This window comes from Lagopus muta, chromosome 7, assembly GCF_023343835.1.
Source record: "Lagopus muta isolate bLagMut1 chromosome 7, bLagMut1 primary, whole genome shotgun sequence".
Classification (NCBI taxonomy): Eukaryota; Metazoa; Chordata; class Aves; order Galliformes; family Phasianidae; genus Lagopus; species Lagopus muta.
The window spans coordinates 16,079,172-16,099,138 of NC_064439.1; the positions used below are offsets into that span (position 1 = coordinate 16,079,172).

Consider the following 19,967-nt stretch of genomic DNA (forward strand, 5'->3'; position numbering starts at 1 on the left):
GAACTCATAACTGATCTTTTCTGTAGAACTTCTCTTGTGTAAATAAGTTCACATTTCCTTCTGGTGAATATAGTGAATTTTCTTTCGAATTTCCTTCGCAAAGTAATGGCATAAGATGGTGCTCTCTCTGAAGGCAGCTGTCTGGCTGAGCTTATTAAAGACGGGGATTTTGTCTTTTCTGTAGGTCAGGCGGGCCTCCTTGCAGGTAGCCTGTGCCATATGCATTGTTCAGGATCACTTCAGCACTGTTATTTAATTAATTGTAACTTGTTCATATCAAAGTCTCGTTAAATACGCTTTCTTTATGGAAGTAGCAATTGCATAGTTTATTTTTAAAGCAGAGCAAGTTAATAATCTTAGTCCCATCAAATTGTTTAATTTTAGGGGAGCTTATGTAAATGATATATATATAGCAAGACAATGAAATCTGCTGTTTTGCAGAATGACAGTAAGGGATAATATTGAAGTTGGATCTAGGAACAAAATTAAGAAGAGTGAGGTTTTTTTCCTCCCCTTTTATTTAGGGAGTGTAGAAAGCACCTCAGTGTTTCTTAAGTTTCTTTGGCTGGCACTACAATTTATGATCTGGGTGTATGAGCCCTAAGAGAAAGTGTGTATTTAGAAGAATGTGTTAATGTTTATTTTGCTTTTTGTTAATCTGTAGGTTTTAATTATCAATGTATTTTACTGTTATAAGCAAATAAGTTGGAGGCTGCAGAAAGATAGCAAAACACTACTTTCCAAATTCAAATATAAACAAGTAAGCTGGGACTGAAGCAGGAAATCAAACTCCTTTCTCTGCACATCTTGCTGTCCCACGTATTGTCTGGTTTCACTGAGCAGGCTGAGACTGAAACTTGTGCCTTTGTCACATCAAACAGAGCTTTTGCTGAAAGCAGATGTAATGGATTGCTGGACTGACTTGATACATCAAATCCAGTGTTTCAATTGGCTTGTCTTTGACTAGAAATCCTGTTGTTGTTCCCCCCCCCCCCCCCCCCCCCTTAAATCTTATGGCATTTTTTTCCCTTATATTGCCTTATATTTTTTTTCCTTATATTGTATAAGCAGTACAATCTTTGGTATCACTTTTAGGGATTTCTTTGGGGGATTTCACTGCTCTCAGGTGTAATATGAATGAAATCCTGTTCTGTGTTAATTTGCCATTTCCTGATGCTGGCTTCAGCAAGGGTGTCACTGCATTCCTGCAAGTAATCTGTGCAAGCCTGAAGCATGGCACCAGCATTGTGCATGAAGCAGCCAGGAGGGTTGTGGTTTCACCAAATGTGCTGGGAAGATGAGTTTGGGAAGTGGTAAGGGATGTGGGAGTGGCCGCTCCCTTAAGATTGTACTTTTCATCATATAAAGTAATTCTAGTCTGTGTTGCTGCCATCTATGTATGTGTATAATGTTGATTTGTCCTCTAACCCAAGATTCCCTTCATTGCAAGTGAAGCGTTAGTAGATAAAACCACAAACTGAAAAGGCAAAAAAGGGAAGCAATGTCAAAACTACAGAAGACTATTGCTAGTAACAAGCAGTTCTGCCTTCCTTTTCTCTTTGTGTTCTCTGATATAGCAGCTACAGGTGGCCTGTGGAGTTGGAGCCTATGTCTGTTCTCATCTGAAAGAACCTGGAGCCAAACTGAAAAATGACCAATTTGTACATCTTTTCAGCATAGTGCATTAGTTTGGAGGACATTTATGACATAATAATGCTTTAAGCATTATTAAAGCTGTTGTATGAAATAACCTGAAAAGTTATCATTGAAAATGGCATGATTTTAGAATTTTTTAGAGGATAGATAGTGCTGTATTTTCAGCACAGAAAAGAACTTCTTGCTGTATCGTTGCTACACTGCGCTGCAGTTGGCCTTGGGGCTGCTTCTGAGAAGGCAAACAGTTAAAGTTTAACATCACATCCTGTTGGTCTGCTGTTTCTTTCATATGATTTGGAGCTGACAGATAGCAGAGGCAGCTAATCATTAACAGTTCCTTCAACCTCCAAGTTCAGTTTTGCTTCTGGAATTAGCTGGCATGTTCCCTTGCACCTAGTTATAAGGGCAAAGGCATTTGTTTAATGATTTAGCTTGTATTTGCTTCCCAAAGAAAACGTACTTCTAGAAGGACTGTCTTCTCCTAATCAGTACAGTGCTGGGCATCTTCCTACTGGATTGTGTTATTCACAACTGAGAATCCTGTCTGTATTCCCCAAACCTTAACATTTTGCCACATTTATTTCAGCACAGGCCACATGGACTTGAAGCTGGTCTGACTGTTTCCTACTGCATGTTACTCTGCCTTAAGCCAGGCCTGTTTGCTATGGTTTACGTCTCTTCATCTTTGAGGGGTAGAAGTAGGTTTTGTGCATCGCATCACAAACTGCTTACTGCTGTTAGGGTATCAGTGACTAAACCATAAAATTTCACATTGACATCAAGCAAATAGATACAGATACTAATGTAGAAATCACAGAATCACAGAATTGTAGGGATTGGAATGGACCTCAAGAGATCATAGAGTCCAACTCCCCTACTAAAGCAGGTACCCTACAATAGGTTGCACAGGTAGGTGTCCAGATGGCTCTTGAATATCTCCCTAGAAGGAGACCCCACAACCTCTTTGGGCAAACTGTTCCAGTGCTCTGCTGCCTTACGTAAAGAAGCAGCCAGCAGTTAACATGCAATCTTTATTGATCTATTAAAGGTCACTTCTGCTGAGGAAGCAAAATGTTGTTTAGTAGCTGATGGGCAGCATATTGTCCTCCTCAAACATATGCTTTGCATAGGCCAGAACACTGCCTCATGTTTCTAGTGCACCATATGTGGTAATGAAGAGTTGCAGTCGCATTTGCTTTGAAGAGCAAATGAGTGTCTTGCACAGGCACGCCTGCATGCCATTCACAGCATACATGTACAACATCAATTTCTGGCCCTGAACTAAAATACAGATAGCGTTCTCTTTGCTTGGTCTGAAATCTGTGGAAAGACTTTACAAATCTCTGCTCTATGTTTAATTTTGGATAAGCTGTCTGATATAATTAATACTTACTCTTTTCCTGTTCCGAGGATTTTTTTTTCCATAAACAAGAATTTGCTGTAGAACTACTTCAGTCATTTTCAAAAGCATGTGTGGTACAGCATCTGTTCCTGGAATCTCTTATCCTCTGCTCAGTAATTCCATCAATAGTTGATGGAATTTTCATTGTTCGTTGCAGGGAGGAAAAGTCGGTCTTATGGACCACCTGCCAGGAAAAGATGAATCTTTTTGTATGGTGAAGGGCTTATGTTTTTTTTCCTTTGCCATCGACATTAAGAGAACTCTTAGTATTAAAGATGTGTTTTTGCCCATGCTGTGCAGAGGATTAATTTATTAGTAGCAGCAGATTCTGCTCATAGAAGTGAAGCACAATTATGTATTTCCATGTGCATAAGAGTATTTTAAAACATCCTCTTTTGAAGCATTGTACTATGTGCCTTAAATTGCCACTCTCCTTGGTATCTCCTGCTGTTTGGGTGGCTGAAGTGGCAGTGTTTTTTTATTTTTGATGTTGTTTTTCCCTATGCTGTTGTCATGTATTAAAAATGTGAGGAGTTGCACCTTCGAGTTCTGCAGGATAGTTTGAGATCTTGCATTTTTGTGGCTCATTGAAAGGATTTGTGTCACACAGAGAAATTGGAAGAAATGATCTAAGAACATATAGCAGAATACTCAAATAATGGTTGTTGATCTTGCTGAAAGCCTGCTGAAGGACAGAACTTAAACATATATTTCAGTCTCTGAAAGGAAAAGAACAAATAATTGCTGGAGCTGAAGAAACACAGGTAGTCTTGTTCTGAAGTCTTTGCTCTGTCTTCTGTGAAATTGGCTGCCAGAACAAATGTGGGCGCACTGGCTGATGTTTGATACTGATGTAATGGTGAGTGCGTGGTGTCTGGGATTGTCTCATTTGGAAAGGTGCTTTTTTTTGCCCCCAACAGGTAGTTTTCAGTGCCTGAATGTTTAGAACAATGAAGCTTGCTCCACAACTTTGTTGGGATGTGTAATGAACTCATTCCAAATAACCTAATGCAATCACACTCATTTAATATCTTATTTTGCGCTGGAAAAAAAAAAAAAAAATCTATTAAGATTCCTCACTTTGGGAAGTAAAAGACCCTTCTGCAATGTTACAAGCTATTTGTTTTTCAGCTTTTACCTGTGAAAACAAGCTTGCTTAATATCCACTCGCGTTCCCACTTGCAATATGCAGTGTCATGTAGTGAAACTGTTCAGGAGGATTTTATTTCTTTCTATTCCTAAAAAAAATAAGGATTCTACAAGCATGTACACTAAATTTAGGAAAAATAATTTCATCAAGTGGAGGAATTTCATAGTAAACTTTGAGCACTGAGTTCTGTCTTTCCTGGAGATTGGAAATGGTCATTTTCTTGATGCTTACCTTTCTCTTTATCATTCTGCCTCATGTAGAGTCAGATACAATCTAATTTAATGCTTCATCTTTGATTCTGTTTCACTGAAGATAACATTGCAATTAATATCCACTTTAACTTTTGTTGTTTCTAGAGATGTACCCAAACCTACTGGTGGGTGAGGAGTTTTTCCTTCTTCCTCAGCTTTGACACTGTTTCTCCATGAGAAATTGATGCTTACACACTAAGCATTGTTTTCCTTAGTAGTGATTCAATAGATTTTATTCAAAGTGACGAAGAGTGGTAGCTTTTGTCAGATACTATATTCTGCAATGATATCCTGAGGTGCCAGTAACTACTTAAACCAGGGAATTAAATCCCTGCATTTCAAATAGACTTTCTAGTGGTGGGATTTACTGTGGCTGCCCGGTGTTTGATCTGCGTGTTCTCCCTTGGATAGGGTTTAAGCAGTGGTTCTCTTGCACACTGGAAGCACATGTGTGTTATGTGAAGCTCAGTTTGATCCTACACAGTCTGCAGGGCTGACCTTTCATTCCTCTTCAGGTATTTCCTAATAAAATGATGGAACTGGGTATGAATGTGGCTTCTGTATTCCCTTAAGAGCATCTTTAAGGCTCTGAAGGTGCCATAGACTGTGTGAGTGAAACTACCCTCCATGCTGTGCCTGCCAGTTCTGTTGCAGACTGTGACATGCACCAATGACTGCTGAAAAAGATTGCCTCCCAGCTTCCCAAGACTTGTGCCCTCTGGGACTATGGGCAGGCTGCTGAGCTTGCCTACCCTGGGTTCCCAGCTGGCAAGCTGCAGTCATTTATCACTATTGTCAGTCATAAGAATGTTGAGGGTTAATCTGCACATGCTGTATCTGCATAGTGTCTTTAGAGCGTCAAGGCAATAATGTATAATTGTAATTTTATTATTAATATTGGTTATTTCATTAAAGTGTAATTTTCAAGCAATGCTCATGTTGATTAAACTCATTTTGTCAATGAGCTGGCATCCTTCCAGCAGCATTATCTCGGTTCAAAATCTTTGTCTAATAGTGTGGCCTAAACATGTAGATAGATAGCTCTGAAAAGAAAATAACAAATGCCTAAAGAAACCCATCCTTTCTTGTTTTTAATCTAGACTGTGGACATCCATAAAGAAAAGGTTGCTCGCAGAGAGATAGGCATTTTGACGACCAATAAGAACACATCAAGAACTCACAAAATTATAGCGCCAGCGAACATGGAGCGTCCTGTAAGGTATATTCGAAAACCTATAGACTACACGGTGCTGGATGATGTTGGCCATGGCGTAAAGGTAAGAACACCTGAACACATGAGAACTCCGAGTAGTACAGACCAGGAGATAAGGTTAGGCAGAATGACCTTAAAATGTTGCTCTCGTTTATGTTAGGGAGTACTGTGGGTTAGACATGCTCCCACATACAAACATTTTAATAATAGAATTAGTTGTTTTATGAAGATTTTTATTATTATTGTTAATTATTTAAGCAGTGTTTGCCATAACTTTGTGACTAGCAGTGGTAGTCAGGGTCTGAAAGTAATGGCTTATGATCTTAGCCTAGTGACTTTCAGAAAAGCCATGACTAAATTCTAAAATTCTGAATACTTTCTTGCCTAATTAACTTTTCTGTCACTCCCTTTATTTCTTTAACTTTTAAGAAAAAATCAGTCATCTGTTGCAGGGAAACAGGCTAATTGTTTTTTTTTTTATTTATTTTTGGAGAGTATGGAATGACAGACAGGGACTGGTAGGAGCAGGATTAGCTAGTTTGCATTGAAGTCTCAGTGGCTCTTAACGTCTCCCTCTCATTTGTGCTTTTGGGCAGCCTGTTTTGCCTCTCTGAATAAAAAGCCTTTGTAAATTTTGTCCACTGCTGTTGAAGTGGTTATGGGTAAAATGAATTTAACACCCTTTCTCCCTGGCTATCTTTTTATAGCAGATAATAACTTTGTATACTCCCCAGAGCAGGCCTTCCGGTGTATTCTGTTTACAGTACTTCTCTTGAATAGTATTAAAAAGCTTTTATTCACAATCTGTGTATCCTCTACAGCCTGATGTCCTCTGGTCAGAGCAGCTAGAGCAGCCCTTCATGAGCCCTTTGGCTGAGCTCTCAAGGAACAGATATTTCAGAATTCATACAAAAGAGTGCCGAAGGTGCATTGTAGCAACTCTGTGAATGCCCAGAGAAGTCTGATTCCAACACAAGCTGGAATGCATATCTATACCATGACTGCTCCAGGATATGAATTAACATAGTGGCTTTTAGCTACCTGATTTATTTTTTTACACTTTCTGGCAATCAAACCTGTATCTAAACCTGTACTAATCTTGTAACTTTTAGGGTTGCTTTACACTTGTTATTTGAGGCAGGCTGGGTGGAGCCTGTCCTGTGTAGAAACATGAAAGATTAGCCCTGAATTGCTGCAAAATAGAAACACTGGGGGCAAAGAAACTGTTGATTTTTTCTGCATGCATACAAGGAGAGAGCTCTATGAATACAGAATGCGGGAATTGACAAATTCAATGTCAAGATATTGGTTTCTGCATTTAAGTGCTCCAGGAGTCAGATGCTGCAGAAGGCATTTTTAAAAGCAGAATAATTATTGTTAGTCCTTGAAGTTAGTGCTTTGCTACACTGACCCAAAACTAGTTGCTGAGTCTCTAAATGCTAAAGTTAGCTGTAGCAGTTGCATTTTCTAGTATAGTCATGTTCTTAAGAGTACGAGTGTCTTTACAATTGTGACCCTTTTTATTGAAGGAGTGAAAAAGAGATGCCAACTACCTGTTTTTAGACAGCTCTTCTTAATAAAGATTTATTTAAACTGCATCTGGTTTAATCTAGTATAACAAACTGCATCTGTTTCAAGGTAAAATAGCATCCAGTAATAACCGAATTAGCAGCATTATTAAGTCGGCTACAAACTACATCTGGCTATCGTTTCTTCGAGCAATATGCCTGTTTTATGACTGTGGAAAGCATGAAACTCTAAGTAGAAAGGTGATATTGCTGTTCAGTATGTAGACTTTTTACACAAGTGAAATAAGCTGCTGGGTCATCCTCAGGTAGATATTGAAGGCATCTGTCATACTTTTGACACCTTCATCAGTATTGACCTTCAGTGGATGCATTGTGAGATTTGGCTAAGACAGGAAATGATGTAATTACATGTGTTTAGCCAACATTTTACTGGGTTTCCTGGAGTGTGACACAGATCACAGCTATCACGGAGTTATCTCTAGATCTATCTGTGTCTGTGACAGGGGAACAGCAGGCTCACAGCCCCACCAGCGTGGAAAAGAAAAGGAGAAAAGGAGAAGAGTAGGGAGATGGAAACTGGGCCTTAAAACAGAACAATGGCAGTGATCTGAGGAGGAAAGTTAGTTTACTAAATATGATATCAGAACACTAGATAACACACTGTACAATATATAATTGGAATTGAAGCTAATAAATCAAATAAAATGAGAGAGAGTGTCCAAAACCAAAGGCTTTGTTCTGAATTGAAGGCGAAATGGCTGGAGAGCACAGCCACACACTGCCAGGCAGCGAGAGAGAGTCCCATGACTTGCCAGCTTTATCTTCTCCTCTGAACACAAAGTCCTCTGGGGTTTGTAGCTCTTCTCTTCCAAGAGCCAGGTATTTGGAAAATCGGTGGTCCATGGAAATGGGGCATTAACTCTTTAACTCCCTGTTAAAGAGGTTAAATGGCTGTTCCACTCCTTACCTTTCCTTTTGAAGGGTCCCATATGGATGAAATGTCCATAAGGAAAGCTGCCTTTTTTTTTTTTTTTTTTTTTTTTAAATATATATGCCTATGAAGTCAGGTCTAACGTGAGTCAAAATGGGGAGGACTTTCCCTTACTAGACAAACACTTCGTGTAGATGGCCTCAGGAAACACACAGACCATCGTTTTTGCCAGTCCCCTGAGTAGTTGCTCAGTTGTCACCCTCTGGGGATAGGGGAACGTAGCTGAAGTCATTCTTGGTGAATAAGAGTAACGGTTGTGAAGTGAGAGCCCACCTTCCTGTGTAGAGAGCTTGGTTTGAATTATTAGGCAGAGGTTACTTTAACATTTCCTTCCTTCTTTTCCCCTTCGTTTGTCAAAGGAGGGTGGGAGGGGGGAAGTAATGTGCCAGCAAATAAATAGGTCAAATACAATTACACATACAAAACATCCCCAGTTTAAGAGGGGAGGAGGAGGAGGAAGCTTCAAAAATGCCTTGAAAGCCCTGGAGTTGGCTTTAGAATTTGTTGCAATCTTTTTTTTTTTTTTTAATAGATGGCAGATGGAATTGCAGCAAAGTAGGAAGTTGAAATGATCGCCTTGTGGTGAAGGAGATGGTGTAGAATACATGTGAAATTTAAATGTCTAATAGTTTTAATTAGAACAAATTTGCAGCATGCAGCAAACAGTTCTAAAACTGTCTCAAATTATGTCTGAAGATTGATCACTTTTCAACTGCTTGGAGAAAAGTTCTGAATATCCTTGTTTTAAAGTACAAGTATTTCACTACACCACAGCTGTAAGAAGCTTTCAAGACCACAAGTCAGATGGAATCTAAGCACTAAAAAGTGTTAATTAGGAAAATGAAGGTTGGAAGGAGCCCTTACTTTAAAGTAGGGATGGGACCAGAAGTGTGCTTGCGACAAGGACTCTGCTCTCACCCTTGCCATGTTTTTGCTCTAGTCAGTTGGTGTCTGTGTGCTTAGTGCTGTCTGTGCAAGATGAGAATGCAGATGAGGAGCTGGTGTGAGGGTGGAAGGCTACCTAGACATGCCTGCTATCCCTGTAGGATACAACTTGATGTGCTGGCCACTTGAGTATTAACTTTTAAATAATTCACTGTAATAAAAATTAAGCGAGCCAGAGATCCTGAACCTGTGCCTCTGTCTTTGTTCCTGCATTAGCTTATGTTGAATGCTCTTGCTTCAAAGGACATAATTTCATTAATGTCGCAGCATCACTTGGGGGTCATGGCCAAACAGTGAATATTGCTGCAGGGTAGAGAAGCTTCTCTGGGGAGAAAAAACAACCCTCCCTGCTGCCAGCTCTCTTGCCTGTTGTGAGTGTTGATGGCAAGTGCTTTTCACAGGGCATTTGCTACTGAAAGTTAGAAGTGTGTGTGATGTCATCTGGTATAACATAGGTTTGAAGACTTTCTGGCTGCAAAGAAAACTCAGCATTTTTGTGATCTATTTTCTAATTTGAAATATATATATATATATTTTTGTTAGCCTTATTTTATTGTAGCTATTAAATATTATTAACTAAAAGAATTTGGAAAGGTTGAAGTGTTTCAGAACAGAAATCTGATTCATCTTCCTCTGACCAAGGCTATTGATAAGTGCTGAGGGAATGATACTACATTTGCCCATCATCCACAGTTTCTGTATCTTAACAGCAGCTTAATATGTGAAAACATTTTAAAGTTAAATGACTTAGGAAACTTAAAAAAAAAAAAAGGAAAGAAGAGAAGCAAAGCAGTAGTGACAAGCTACATCTGATGACTGTTAAAAGAAAGCAATGTAAATGTAATTACTGGGTTGGAAGTAATAGCAGGAGATGTTACAGTTAAAGATAAAACTTTGTTGCAGAAACTTTACCTACACATGTTCTGTTTTGTAAGAAATATTGATTTGGAGCCTAAGTTCTTGCCACATAGCTGCCATACAGTAGACTATAACAAAATAAAGATCAAATAAGCCTTCTGAACTGTTCCAGTAAGGAAAGTGAGACACAGTAATGATTTCTTTAAAAACAGCACAGAGCTGGTGCAAGAAGCGTGTTTCCCTCAGTGTCTGACACCCACATACAGGGTGCCTTCTGAAAAACAGCTTTGATTGCAGACGCCCTTCTCCCTAAGTCCCTGTCTTCATTTCTCTGTGGAAACTGTGTCCTAGACTGGTTCTTACTGCATTCTTTCCTCACATATCCCATCTGTTCGTGTACAAATGCCCTTCCTGCTGCTCTTCCTGCTCCCATTGTGTCACCTTGCCGTAGTCCAAACCCAGACCTGCTCCACTGACAAGACAGGAGGCGATCCCTGTGCAAAACCAGTGAGGATGCCTATGGGCCAATTGGATTGCCTGGCTGCAGATACACAGTAGCACTTCAGATGGCATTAGGGCCAGCTGCCTTGCTCCTATGGTTGTCTCAGATAATTCTCTCCTGACTAATACCAGGAAAACCTTTTTAAACAGAAAGGGAGGTTGGCAAGAAGTCATCAAGGGCAACTGTGCTTTTCTTTTGCGGTTAATGACTGATTACTGGTCAAAGGTAATGACAGATCTAAGGATGGTTATTGCTTTTACAGAGTGTACATATTACAGTTCTGAGTTTCCTGTACACTTTCTATTGATGCAGATTAGGCTAACAGCAGTTTTTAAACCTGTGTTTCCATTGGACAGCAATTGAAATCGATAGTCTTTAAGGACTGCAGGATACAGAGTGAAATTTGCTCTTGAATTTCACAACTTGGAGAAATATTAACCACATACAGCAGGGGAAGTGCTGCCAACCTGCACAGAGATTTAAAGTTGCTACAACCTAAATTGAGGAATTCATAGCTGAAATTAATAGGAAAAGCTGCCTGGACTTCAGCGTGGGGAAAATTTCGCTGCTGTGTGGAACTGGATTTTGGTATTTCCATGGTTTCAGATAGATGTGCTCCCATAAATGAGTTTCACACGGTGTCAATAGCCCTAGCTTTCCATACACAATTTTTAACTCAAGTAATAGCTTTCTGGTTCCCTGAATCATGACTAATGTTCCCCCATGACTTGTTGCTTGGCATGGAAATTATTAAATGTTCTTCCAATGGCTGCCCCCAGTGGCCAGGAGCGGAGTCCTTCAGAAACCTGGATGTCCTTTGGCTACCAGTAGATACTTCTGGTTGTCTCAGACACCACTCATCCATGCCAGCCATGAATCTTCTGCCACTCACAGCCTTGTCCTTTTGTTCACATACAGCAGAGCCCTGCAATGCTGTCTCTGTCTGAACTTATTTTTCTGCTGTTTAGATGGTCAGAACTGAGCAGGCTGGAATTGCTGAAACTACTGCCTTAAGCAACATAGGCACTAACTTAGTCATTGCTTAGCTGTTCCAAAATATTGTTTGCTCTGTCCAAACATGAAGTCCAAACTTGAAAACTCAGTCTGAGTGCTCTGAAGTCCCTTCATCAGTTACAGAAGCAGCCATACCTTTGGCTGTGATAAATGCTTCGTATGACTTGTAAACACCTGCTTGTTGAAGAATATTGCTTGATGAACATTACTTCTTTCCAGCCCGGTGCTGGCTGTCAGTCCGTGGTCAACCTGTTGTCTCTTACTAAAGCCCTGTGGGTCTAACACTGCACTAGCTGTCATCCTTCGGAAGTGCAGGGAGGTTGGCTCCTGTTTCTTGAACCTAAAACTATGGTTTCTGTCTCTTAATTCTGTGTCAGCCCTTCAAACTGTATCCATGTACTTTGCACATTTTCCCAAGAAAAGCAAGACTATGTTCTCATCTTTAAAACACCTCTCTGCTATGATGCTTGTGAAAACCCCCAACCAGTAGTGCTGCTTAGCATGCTGTTTTATTCTGGGAGCATCCTAATCTGTGTGGTTCTGCACTTTGACATCAAAAATGTCTCCAGCAATCCTATGCACTGTGCTGTTGTTCTGATGTGTCTAGAATACGGGAGGCTGTCTGCCATGTGTACAGTAACACAACTAGCAGGAGCAGAGAGTCATGCTCATTACATCTCTGCAGGAGTTTTCAGTACATGCCAAGAACTCAGTGCTGCTCTTTGTTTCACTTAGCTTTTCTGAAACCTTTTGCACCTCCTATCTCTTCATTTACAGATTCTCCTCCATATAGGCTTCCCTCTTCAAGCCGTGAACCTTGTGCACCACTGCCTTTTCCTTATGCCCTATGTTTCCTTCCTTCCTGACTCCAACCTTCCAGTGCTGATGAGTCAGTCAGTCCTGGTGGGCATGCTCTGCCACCTGGCCTGGCAGCGGTTGGAGAGATGCTTGAACCTATGCTAAACATACACTTGCTTTTCCCTTTGGTTTCTTGCTGTTTTCCCCTCCCCTCCCCTTTTTAAGGCTATATTGATGCCAGACTGCTGCTTAAACTGTTCCCAGCTCAAAGCAATTTTTGGAATTGTTTAGATAGCACTAAATTCAGCTTTCAGACTTAAGAAATGCAGCAAGATTGACCTCATAAGATCAGCCAATAAATACAAGAAAATGTCTCCTAATTAATTAGCTTACTAACCATGATTAAACAGCCATATGGCTCATCTCCCTTTGATTCATCTGCGTTCCTGCCATACTTCTGTCTTTTGGATCCAGAGTTCCTCTCCTGTAAGAATCCTCACTCTCTTTCTGTTCCTTCCTTCTGTGTTTTCCTGTCCATATGACTCCTGTTTACATTAACAACAGCACAGGGGACATGCACAGAGCTTTTCACTTAATGAAAGCAGAATGACAGCAGCCATCAACTCTTCTGCATAATGAAGAGATGTGTGCGTGTTTGTGGATCTGAACATTGGTTCATGTAACATAGTTGGTACTGAAGGAGATGAAGGTCACCTGGTGAAGTCGTAGCAATAGAGATAAAGGTCAAGAGCTGCTGGACTTTGGATGCATTCAGCATGTTGAACAGTGCTTAGCAGCAAGCAGGTTTGAGATGAGATGAAAGACTCCTGATTCAGTTCTTCAGGAGAACACTCTGTTGCTGCAGTGGGGGCAGAATGTAATAGTGATTAAGGAGGGGGTGGGAAGACGAAGCGAAGGAAAGAGAGGAAGCTTTTTGTCTTTAAATTTCTGAAGCAGGCAAATTTATTGATAGAGTCTGGGTAAGAAACCATGCCACCCTTCCTTTTAAGCCTTTAAAAGGTTTCTGTCTATAGCTGCTAGTATGGGGGCATGGGGAACAGAACAACAGTTTCACTTTTTGGTCTCTATTTGTGTTATGCCATTGCCCTTGGCAACTGGTTGAGTAAGGGGAGGGTTCCTCCTATGAGAGGGGGAAACTAAAAGCTTGTTTTAAAAATGTAGTGCTTGGAAGACTACCCTGGCATCATGGAAATTGAGCGTTGTGTTTATCCATGAAATAAATGTGGTAGGGACAGATGTGGTTCAAATGCCTTCATTCTGTTACCCTGCTGATGAACCTCAGCCCAGACTGAGAGTGAACAGGATGGCCTTCAAATTTACTTACCTCAGCTAAGCTTTTTCATTTGACTTTTGGAATGGGCTTTGTGTTTTTGTGATATGAATAACTTCAGGGCACTGGCTTTCAACCTTTTGATTTTTAAACCGCAGCTGTTTCTCAGTGGTTGGGCAGACCCTGTCAGAAGTGTCACACATCTGCATTGCTGTATTGCATATTTTAATTATTTTTTCAAGGATCATGAACACTTTTAAGTTGGTCTGTGGCTCTTGGTCTGGAAATGACAATTTATTTCCAGATAACCTTAAAAACAGTACTGGGATTGTTTTATGTTTTGGGGCTGCTGAGAATTTTTTGAAAGTAAGTGAAACTATTGCTTGTCAGGGCTGACAATAGCAGGACTAGGGGAAATGGTTTTAAGTTGAAGGAGGGAAGATTTAGGTTGGATGTTAGGGGGAAGTTCTTTACTAGGAGAGTGGTTAGGCCCTGGAACGGGCTGCCCTGGGAGGTTGTGGATGCCCCGTCCTTGGACGTGTTCAAGGCCAGGTTGGACGGGGTCCTGGGCAACCTGATCTGAATGTGTATGTTTGGTGGCCCTGCCAGGCAGGGGGGTTGGAACTACATGATCCTTGGGGTCCCTTCCAACCCGGGTGATTCTGTGATTCTGTGTGATTGTCTACATTCAAAATGATGAATTCCCACCCCCTCAATAAAATTAAAGAGCTCACCTTGGATTAAAAAAAAAATAAATTACATTAGTTTTCTTTATAGAATTATGAAGCCAAGCTGTCATAATTTTTTTCTCTGCAGTCACGAAGGCTGTAAAAATAATACAGTGGAGTCGCATAATGACTTGGTTCTAGGAGCTGAAATTTCAGCATGACAATCATTAGAGCACTGCCAACACCGTTTTGAGCAGCCAGCGCAGTGCTGGCTTGAATCAGGTTTCAATCAATAAACCAGAGGTGAAAGGCTCTGCTGCTCATCCTGTCTGAAAACTCACTTTTCTTTGTTTACCATTCAAAGCAGCAGCTAGAATTTCTTCAAAACACACGAAGGTTAAGTGTCAAAACAACGGGCAAGTCCACTCTGTGCCATATAGCTGCAACTGTGCTTTTGTGAACAAATTCTTAAGTGCGTGTTGCCATTGAAATAGCATTGATTTGGTTTTGGACTTGAACAGTCAGCAAAGGGCTCTTCAACCCTTTACTGCCCATGAAGAGCCTGGCAAACAGACCTGGCAAAGCTCAGCTAAGCTTTGTTTTGTCACAAGTGGTTTTTCTCTGGATGTTGCTTAGTCATGGAACATTCTGCTGCGTGACAGCGTGAGCCAGTAACATCTTTGGTAGTGTACTGGGATGTAGCTAAGTATCAGTAGACTCAGATTATATTTTTAAATGTGATTATCTGTAGTTTAACCTGTCCTGTCAGTTGTGATGGATCTGCCATTAATTTCTCCCTTTTTCCCCCTTTTTTTGCCAACGTTAAGTGGCTAAAAGCCAAGGTAAGAAGTGTTATTTCTCCTTTGCCCCACAGTGCCTCATGTGACTGATAGTAGAGGCTGCAGAGCCATTAAAACTGAAAACTAGCGCGCTCTTACGCTCTCCTCTGCTTTCCATAGGATATTTAGATTAAACATGCTGTACTTGAATGTTTTGTTGTTTTCAGCGTTTAGCCTGTCAATATATCTGCGATACATTGACATCTGCATTTACACATAGGCGATTAATTTCTCTAACACATGTAGTGCTTCGCTCTGAATTCAGTAGATGCCTCAATTCCCTTCACTTACATTTTTTTTGCAGGAGACTTCCCAGACAATCTGAATGACTCTGCTAGTCAAATAGCAGGGCCGAGCTGAGCCATCCTGGGCCTGCGCTGACTGTACTGTACTGTCAGCATTAAAGTTGGGTTGAAATTATTGACACTCCAACTGAGATGAACACAAATGTGGCTTCCCCTTAAAGAAAAGAGAGAAACGAGAGATTTGTGCATGAAACTGTCAATTGCCTAGCTTTCTGATGTCTGTTGTACATTAATAGCAAAAATAACATTAAGCTTGTATTTGAACTCTTTGTATATACTATTGTCTGTCTTGTGTGTAGCTAAAAACTTGCTGTTTGACAGCTGTCTGGGAATTCTCGCTTTATAGTCTTACACTTTAAAAAAAAGCAAAACCTGTCAATAATAGAGCTGCTCCGTTATAAAAATAAAATCATGTTTTCCCTTATTTCAGCATGGAAATAACCAGCCTGCAAGAACTGGCACCTTGTCAAGAACAAATCCGCCTACACAAAAACCACCAAGTCCTCCCATGTCAGGCCGGGGAACTCTGGGGTAAGAATGAATAGTGCTCAGTCTTGCTTGTTGAAGACACAGCTTTAAATGTGCCAATGTCGATGTTTCTTAAATAGGTGGATAGATAGCAGGTGTGATTGCCTTTAGGAAATAACACAATTAGTTTTGCTGTGTAAACCCTTTTGGCTGCACTGCCTCTGTATTTTCCTGGTGACCTTTTGAAATAACTGCTTTGCATGGGGGAGTGGGTTTATTGTAGATATGGATAAAGTAGAAGTTACTGTTATTCCTGAATTTTGGGTAGAAGTCCTGGGTAATGTGAGAGAATATCAATGAGGTTTTAACCTCAGCAAAGATTTCATTGTTGAAGTTCTTGTCTGCTTGTTTCTCATTACAGAGATAGGAAATGGCTGTTGATAGCATGTTTATTGCATTAACTAAGCAAAATTCATGGCATCATTAACATGTTGGCAACACTGATTCTCACTGACTTGCGGATTTTTATTTTTACATTTAAATGAGGAAAGATTTCGCTTTTTCCAAGCCTCCCTGTGACCAGAGTTCCCTACCATATCATCAATTTCTCCGCTCTGGACCTGTGGGCAATGAAATCTGCTTATCACTGTGTGCCAGCAAGTATTTGTTGGTAGGGACCAAAGCATGAATACCTGAACAGCTCAGAGCACGTGCAGTGTGGCTTTGTCTGCTGAGAAAGCATTTGAAATAAGAACTTCTACCTGTTTGTCGCACTTAGGCTTTCCTTTATGCTGTGGGTGACTGAGGCACTTTAAAGCTGGCTGCTGTGGCTGTGTCAGCTTCAGCATGTTTTCTCAGAGAGCTGGGCAGCTGGAGAAATGAGAAGTAATGAGACAGAACTGGAGAAACAGCCAAGGAAAATTAGGAGCAGCAACTGCTTTTGTCAAATACTTAGTGATTTTTAATCCTGATTTGCTACTTTGCTGCTTCAGGATGGCAGTGTTTATTGTGTATTCCACAGAAAAATTACCCTAGGGGGTTCCTCAGCATGTTTTCTGAAAATTCCCATTGCTCAAGGGCACAAAATCAGCATTCCAATTGTCTCTCTTATCCCAGCTGAGAGAGCGTTGTTGTTGTTGTTGATCAGCCCGGGAAGCTGAGTAGGATTTTACATCCTCCTGGCTGCCCCCAGTGTGGCAGCAGTGCTGATGGACTGCTGAGCAGTCTCTCATACTCCCATTGCCGCAGCTGATGCCTGTCAAGGATTAATCAGCCAATGTCATTTCCAGATGAGCATGAAAAAAAGCAGTAGTTGACTGAGGGGAAGGAATAATGTGGCTTCCTAACACAGATTTCTATCTGCCCATCTTGTTCAGGAAGTACAGCTCTTGTCTCGAGCAGCCATGTTCTGCCAAAGCATGAAATATCATAGGCATGACTGTTTTCCCTAATATATGCAGAAAAAAATGCTGGAAACCACAGGGATGTTGCTCTTCTCCCTTTCATCCAGAAAACAGAGATAAACGTGTAAATCAGAACGAGCTTGATGTCTAACATGAGCCCTGAAGTAGGTGTACAGCTTATCCCTCCAAGGCAAGGGCAGGGTGATCCAAAGTGATGCTAGGAAAGAGTCTTGCTCAGGAACTGCCTGAGCTGTGAAATGAATGAACAGCAGGTACAGGGGCTTTTTGGGGGGCTGCTCAGGCTGGGAGCAGAGAAGAAAGCGAGTGAAAGGCTGGAGCTGGAGAAGCTGATTGGAGGGAGCAGCTGCACCAAGAGGGACGTGGAGCAGAGCATGGCCTTAGGCTACCTTTGGCTCCCCTGTGGCAGTAGGCACTGGGTGTTGGCACTGCTGTGTCAGAGAAGGGCTGCTCTCCTCTGCTGTGCAAGACTGGCAGAAAAACAGAGGGATGGGTTGGACCTGCATGGCACAAAGAAATTATTCTTTACTTCTCTGTGCATGGGAGTTTCAGTCCTTCAGTGAAGCAGAGAACAAGGAGAAACCAGGATCCAGCTGAGCCTGAGGATGTAGCAGGGTTTGCTTTTGATAGGATATTGAAATTGGATGGGCAAAATGAATAGTGCTATCAAGCCAAGAGGCTGCATTTCTTATTGCCAGTGCATTCCAAGATAGAATACTTCAAAATGTTAGTTTTCAAGGTTATTTCTGTTGGAAGCACATTTTAAATCTTCTGTGCTTATTATTTCACTTGGCAATATTTAGAGCTCTATCTCTTACAACTGGAATACAGAGTCACTTTATTTTTCCCATGACTGATCTCTTTTGGCAGGTCTACAGGTGGTGGCAGTCTGCACATCAGAGTCATCTGCAGGTCTTTATATAGACAAACTAATTTACAAACACCATCATTCATACAAACAAACATGATAATTCCATTTTTCTCCTCAAGAGAGTTTTTAATAGTTCAATTTTTAGTTAAAATTAAGTACTGTTGCATTCTACATTGTAGAAAGGAAGTAGATACATTTCTTAAAATACTGTGAAACCATATAGCTTAACAGGCTGGTTATAACCAGCAATGGAACAAGTGATTAAATGCCAGTAGTTTACTATTTTTGTTTTTGCTTAGCTGGTGTGTTGCCAAGTTCCGTGTCTTGCAAGGGATCTCTTGGTAACTGGTGAGAACTGAAGAGCTCTGCAGCTCAGTACAATACACACACTGTTCTGAAGGCAGAAACGGGGTGGGTAAATAGATCTCTAAAGATCCATGCTGCATTTCTGAGTTGATGCAGTCTGCTTAGTGACCTTGGAAGTCTCTGAGCTTCACTTTCTGTGTCTGTAGAATGCAGACAATGAAGCTGGTCTCTGAAGTGCTTAAAGATCTGCTTAAGTGATATGCTTGATTACAGCATGAAACAGCGCTGCTAGGAAGAGCACTGATGATTGCAAACGTAACTTGTTCTGTGAACAGTTTGGACTTACTCCTGTCTTAATGAGTTGAATACCTTCAGCCAAGAATGCTTTTAGGATGGTTAAGCATTTGGAGGGGAGAGGGAGAAAGAAGGCATTGTTAAAAGGGAAAGAATTGCTCACATGCAGTGTATTAAAAGATAACCCTGGGATATGGCACAGGTGTAACTGCTGTATGGTATGTAGTTCAAAGCATATATTTTTGGTGATGTATTTAGCTTAGGCTTTTTTAATCGGTTTGTGCTCTAGGCCAACTTGTGTGGATCTTTCTACGTAAGAGCACTTTAGAGAGTTGAAGGTGATTTCACCACCTCTCGCTGGTGAAATTTGTTTAATATACTCTAGTGTGGATCACTGTGGTCTCATGTGAAAATGTAAAAAAACAAGTGGCTTCACGACTCCATGCAGTTATCCTTTTGATGTACTGATTGTTTATTTTTCTGTCTTCAAATCTTTCTCTCTTGACCAGGCGAAATACTCCTTACAAAACCCTGGAGCCAGTCAAACCGCCAACAGTCCCTAATGATTACATGACCAGTCCTGCCAGACTGGGCAGCCAGCACAGCCCGGGGAGGACAGCTTCCTTGAACCAGAGACCAAGAACACACAGGTAGAACATTTTTTCTCACTCACACTCCTTCCTGCCTGGCACGCTGCTGTTTACTGAAAGTCACAGAAAAGCTTTGAAGCTTAGTGCTCTTGGCAGCACGGACTGCATTTTCTGCAGTACTTTTTTCCTGAAAATAAGCAGAACTTCAAAATTTATGCAGTTGAGAAGTCAAGCAGTGATGGGTCCTGGGTACTGGGTTAAAAGCTGCCTAGCTAACCTTAGTCTAAAATGTAGTTACCCTTTATAGAATAGTTTTTTTGTTGTTGTTTTCAAGTCCAGTAGTTGCAAAGGGGAATTTCTCTTGATTAAAAACACTATGATGAAAGTAGTCTGAAAAGCCAATTGCTTTCTTTTGGCTAAAACTTAATGCTTGTAATCAGTGCTTGCATGATAGAAGTGGAATGTAAAGCTTGCTCACAAAGCAGGTATTGGCAGTACCCAATTGTTTCCACACAATCAAGGATTTTTATGAAAGAATGGTGTGTCCTGAGGTGAGAAAGGTATGGTAGTGTACTTTGTTCTCTTTTTTTATCATGTAAATTTAT

General features: G+C 40.9%; 1 protein-coding gene across 10 annotated transcripts in view; it reads left to right on the plus strand.

Annotated features, from left to right (window-relative positions):
- The window catches only part of ABI1 (abl interactor 1), a 77,918-nt gene that overhangs the window by 42,843 nt on the left and 15,108 nt on the right, over positions 1-19,967 (plus strand). For 6 of the 10 annotated variants that reach the window (XM_048950923.1, XM_048950924.1, XM_048950917.1 and 3 more), the window contains exons 3-6: positions 5,560-5,736; positions 15,096-15,110; positions 15,843-15,943; positions 19,282-19,422. In XM_048950923.1, coding sequence (XP_048806880.1) covers positions 5,560-5,736; positions 15,096-15,110; positions 15,843-15,943; positions 19,282-19,422 — 434 coding nt within the window. The remainder of the gene's footprint in view (positions 1-5,559; positions 5,737-15,095; positions 15,111-15,842; positions 15,944-19,281; positions 19,423-19,967) is intronic. The other 4 variants (XM_048950915.1, XM_048950918.1, XM_048950919.1 and 1 more) reach the window with 1 other exon arrangement.